Genomic DNA, 5,000 nt, shown 5'->3' with positions numbered 1-5,000 from the left:
AAACACAGCCAAAACACGCCTCCTTCCTCCCCTTACAATAACAGAACCGTTCTACAGTGAAAACACACCACGGCCAACACCACAGAGCAAAAACACACACACACACACACACACACACACACACACACACACACACACACACACACACACACACACACACACACACATTCACACACACACAAACACCACAGAGCAAAAACACATCCACAAATTACAGACCTTAGAGAAGAGCGACGTCGCTTCTGGGAATCTCTGTAGGAGAGTTGAAGTCCCACAGCAAACTGAGCTCGTTTAGAGGGAGCCCCACACGCAGACGTTTCCATTGCTGGGTGCCGTGTACGACTTGTGTAGAACACACTTTTTAACTAAGCTGACCTTAAGCCAACCACCTGACCTGAACAATGGCACCCGTCCCACCAGAGGTGTTATCAGGAGGTGTTCATTCTCTGAATACTCAAACACGGCACTTTTTGTGGCTTCCATAACACTTGGCTTGGAGACATACTGTGGGAGAGAAAACCAAGCCAAAATGAAGTCCCCTTCCAGTTCTTGAAATAATGTCTCAATATGCTCACTCTATGTTGTCATATCACATGAGGGATGACTGGCATTACACAAAGGACAGTTGTTCCCCTTCTTCTACCAAATGAGAACGTTAGGAACAATGCCTTTGTTCCCGCCAAGACAACGACACTCATTTAGAAGAGACAGAGAAGCTGAGGCACGCGTGAGTGCTTATGTAAACAACTCTGGGAAGTAAATACAAGCTCTTCTATAAGGGTTGGGGGTATCACACATCAAAGAGAAACAAGTCTATTAAATCATTTCCGGAGGTTAGGCTCCAGAAAACGACCCTCCCGTGTGTGCCGGTGTGTGTAAACGGAGCCGGGATATGGGAGCGGAAAGCACCGCAGTGCCTGCCAGATGTCAGGACGATGGGTGTTCTCCCTGCCAAATATTAAACAGGTTCATCAGAGGTCCGGCCCGCGGGGGGAACGAGATACGAAGTAGATTTATGACGAGGAGATCCCGGGTGTCTGCGAAGCAAGTGATAAGGGAAATAAAAAAAATAAAAAAAATAAAAAAATTATTTTAGTGGAAAGTTGAACGTAATTTGATTATGTTTCGGTCCGGGGAAAGGGAGTATAGGGCGTACAGATGTATGTAGTTCAAAGGGTCTCGAATAACCGGTATTTAATTGGTCCGAGTCTAGAACTGGAATATTCTGCACGGTTTATCTGATCGCATGTCATCAGATGCTCTCTGAGGGATCAGTCGTTTCAAACGGATCAGCCTTAAGAACAGCTTGGGCAGCTGCTGCCACCATGACTCATGACTGTCGCCACATTCACACAGGCTTAGCAGAGATGACAAGACATCTGATAGAGAGCAGAGAGTGAGGTATCACGGGCCCGACACGCACCCCATTAGTGCTGACACATGTCATTAAAGCTTAATGAACACAAACGACGTCCTGTTGTTTCCTAATATCACAGGAATTGGGGTTATCAGAATGAATGAATGTTGATTATCATCACAACAGTACAAAGAGGCTGTAGTTGTTGATGTTGAACTGTGCTACCTTGTCTAGTCCTGTCTCCCTGTGGTGAGAGGAAACACAAGAACAAAGAAGATGAAGAAAGTAAGAGTAGTAGCTGACATCGCTGTTCTGCGACGAGACAGCTGTATTTCGAGGTTCTTTAATTCCTGCCTTGAAAATAGGTTTAGATGCCGGAAAACAGTCAGCATGTACTGCAGGAGCATTTGTACAAAGAAACAAAAGTATAAAAGTCAGCTCATCTGCAAACTGAAGGGAGCAAACTAAATACAACCAAGAGAGAGAACGTGGTAAGAATAAACAAAATGAAAACTGTACAAAAAACACTGTACTAAACTATCTCCGTCAAAACAAAAGCGAAAGGGAAAACAGTCACAAAACACCACCGTTCCTGACCTCCTTTTCCTCACGTTGTCAGAAAGAGAAGTGATTTGACTGTGCTATGCTGTGCTGTGTTATGCTATGCTTTGCTGTGTTATGCTAGGCTACGCTGAGCTATGCTGTGCTATGCTATGCTACTCTGTGCCGCGTTGTGCTATGCTGTTCTATGCTTCGCTGTGCTGCATTGTGCTATGCTACACTGTGCTATGCTGTGCTGTGCTGAGTTGTGCTGTGCTACGCTGTGCTGTAGGCCATTAGGGTTGAATGAAGGAGAGAGCTGTTTACTTAAGAGCTCCTAGCTACAACTGCTGCATGGCAGGTTAAAACACGGAGCTCTTCACTGGGGTTTATCTCTGGCTGCTCTAGAAGTGACAGAAGGTGCAGGGAGGCAGAGAGGAAGGGGCTAGGGTGTCTGTGTGTGGTCTGAGATGGAGGACAGAGAGGGGAGGGAGGGAGGGTGGGAGGGTGGGAGGGTGGGAGGACGATAGGTAGTGGGATAGAGAGAGGAAGGTTGAAAAGGGGGGAAGAGTGGCAGAGGGGTTTAGAGAGGGGGGGGGGGGGGAGGGAAAGGAGAGGGAGAAAAGTAAGACCAAAGGTCTTTCATTGATCATTATCTCGTTGCTGCAAATAAGGTTTCATTAAATGAAAAGAATGAGACGGCTGACTGAGAGGGAGAGAGAGAAAGAGAGAGAGACAAAGAGAGAGAGACAGAGAGAGAGAGAAAGAGAGAGAGAGAGAGAGAGAGAGAGACAGAGAGAGAGACAGAGAGAGAGAGAGAGAGAGAAAGAGAGAGAGAGAGAGACAGAGAGAGAGAGAGAGAGAGAGAGAGAGAGAGAGAGAGACAGAGAGAGAGAGAGAGATTGTCAGCCTCCCCTGGCTCTTAATCCGGCTTTTATTTCCAGTCTGAGGAGAATAAGGCTAGGAATGAATCCACCCAGGGTCACCACAAACACACACACACACACACACACACACACACACACACACACACACACACACACACACACACACACACACACACAGACACACACAGGAGATCCAGGTGGCTTAGCTCTTACCAGGGGTATGAGGGAGTAGTGGAGGCAGAAGCCGGGCTCGGAGGGGAAGTATTCGTCGGAGGTGAAGCGGACCCTGATCTGGCTGCCTTTAGACGTGTGGCTGGCCGGTACCGACTGGGTCCCACACCAACGACCCAGGATCGTGTTCTCTGCAGGCTCCTCGATCTCCACAAAATCATACCTGGAGCAGGGCCAGAGAGGGAGAGGGAGAGGGAGGGGTGGGCGGGGGGTGAAGTGGTGGGTGAGAGAGAAAGAGAGAGAGGGGGGAGTGGGGGGTAGGGGAGACAGGCAGAGAGAGGGGGGACAGGGGGGGTTGGGGAGACAGGCAGAGAGAGAGAGGGGGAGAAAAAAGGGGGTTTTGGCTCAATGTGTGTGGTCCTCAATTCACAACACCATCAGGAAAGACATAAAGTTGGCGTACATTGAAAGGTAGCACTTAATGCATTACGTTACACACCAAGAGGGGTACTGGCACAGACACACACACACACACACACACACACACACACACACACACACACACACACACTGTTCACCCTCTCAGAGGCTCAATTCAATTAGCTGGGAGTCGAGACGGAGCGCCACTACTTCTCACTACGGGTGCATTTCTCCTCACACACGTAGCTTAGCATAGCTTATTTTTAGCATAGCATAGCATAGCATAGCATAGCATGACTGCTGTTGCAGGAATTACTGTGTCTGCTCTACTAAACTTCACCCCATTATGACGAACTGAACTTTGTCCCTCCCCAGCCCAAACACTCCCCCCCCCCTGCTGTGTGTGTGTGTCTGTGTGTGTGATAGTGTGTGTGTGTGTATCTGTGTCTGTGTGTGTGTGTGTGTGTGTGTGCGTGCGTGTGCGTGTATGTCTGTGCCTGCGTGTGTGTCTGTGTATGTCTGTGCCAGCGTGTGCGTGTGTGTGCGTGTGTGTGTGTGCGTGTGTGTGTGTGAGTGCATTAGCCGCTGTCCCCTCCGGTTAGCACTAACGACAGCCGACACGGACCCTGGGACAAGCCTATTAGGCTAATGCTAAATGCTGTAAGCACGTACATCTTTTGTTTGAGATTTACTTTTTAATTAAACCTTGCTCCTCGTTAGCGATTGCAGCTGCCTCGCGCTCGGCCATGCCTCTTGGCTTTCCAAATAAGAGTATTCCCTGCGCTATGCCCCTGTAAACAAACTCCCGAAATATGTTGACAAAGTTGAATTACAAACCATTAGAACGCAATCATCAGCATCAGGATTGCATTACATGATTAGTTTAGATGTCTAATCGAAACAATTACTGGGAGTTTTGCATAATGTATACAAGCCTGATGTCTTTGTTGTTTGACCGTGATTCAAGTACGGGGAGTTTTATTTCTGCTTTGGATATTGTTGACGGTGTTCTCCGGTCATGACAGACATAGGCTTGATAGCTTATATAACTGAATCACATTAGGTTGTTATTGCTGCTTGTACTTTGTGATATTTCCAATAAACATTGCAGAGAGAGAAGAGAGAGAGAGAGAGAGGGGAGGGGGGTCCAAAAAATGTTCAACCCTCCATATGGCAGCGTTCCGGAACATTTGATCAACCTTCCACAGGGCCGTGTTCCGGAACTCTTTGATGTCACAAACTCCTAAAATTCCGCCCACCTCAGCGTTTCCCTGAGTAACCCAGAGTTTGAGGTTGTGTTGTTCTTTCTACCTGTGAGTAACCAGCCACCGGGTCCAATAAAGCCTTGATTCACAGTCTCTACCCGGGCCTGGGCCTAATCAGACCGGCCATGCTGACAGACACACTTAGCTCTCATTCAGCACAGCTGCCAATCCCGATATTTGGCTTCCAGGACATTGTTTACATTTTGAGCGGGGCTTGACAGTTTCAGTTGGAGCTGGTTTCAATAAAATCAACACAGGGGGACACGCACACACACTGGAAAGTGGATTTACTGTGATGTTAAATAAACAGGCGCCAACACATCCTGACACAGTTACCTTTGATTTGGGGAAAGGTCACAC

The 5,000-nt window shown here is 48.0% G+C and overlaps 1 protein-coding gene across 1 annotated transcript in view; it reads right to left on the bottom strand.

Moving 5' to 3' along the window:
- The window catches only part of pdgfc (platelet derived growth factor c), a gene marked incomplete at its 3' end in the record, with an annotated part of 47,923 nt that overhangs the window by 9,350 nt on the left and 33,573 nt on the right, over positions 1-5,000 (bottom strand). Inside the window, exon 3 of the mRNA XM_083685682.1 lies at positions 2,998-3,178. Within this exon, the coding sequence (XP_083541808.1) occupies positions 2,998-3,178 (181 nt within the window). The remainder of the gene's footprint in view (positions 1-2,997; positions 3,179-5,000) is intronic.

This window comes from Argentina silus, assembly GCF_951799395.1.
Source record: "Argentina silus genome assembly, chromosome: 15".
NCBI classification, from domain to species: Eukaryota; Metazoa; Chordata; class Actinopteri; order Argentiniformes; family Argentinidae; genus Argentina; species Argentina silus.
The sequence above is the reverse complement of the archived record's forward strand: the minus strand, read 5'-3'. Positions and strand labels throughout refer to the sequence as shown.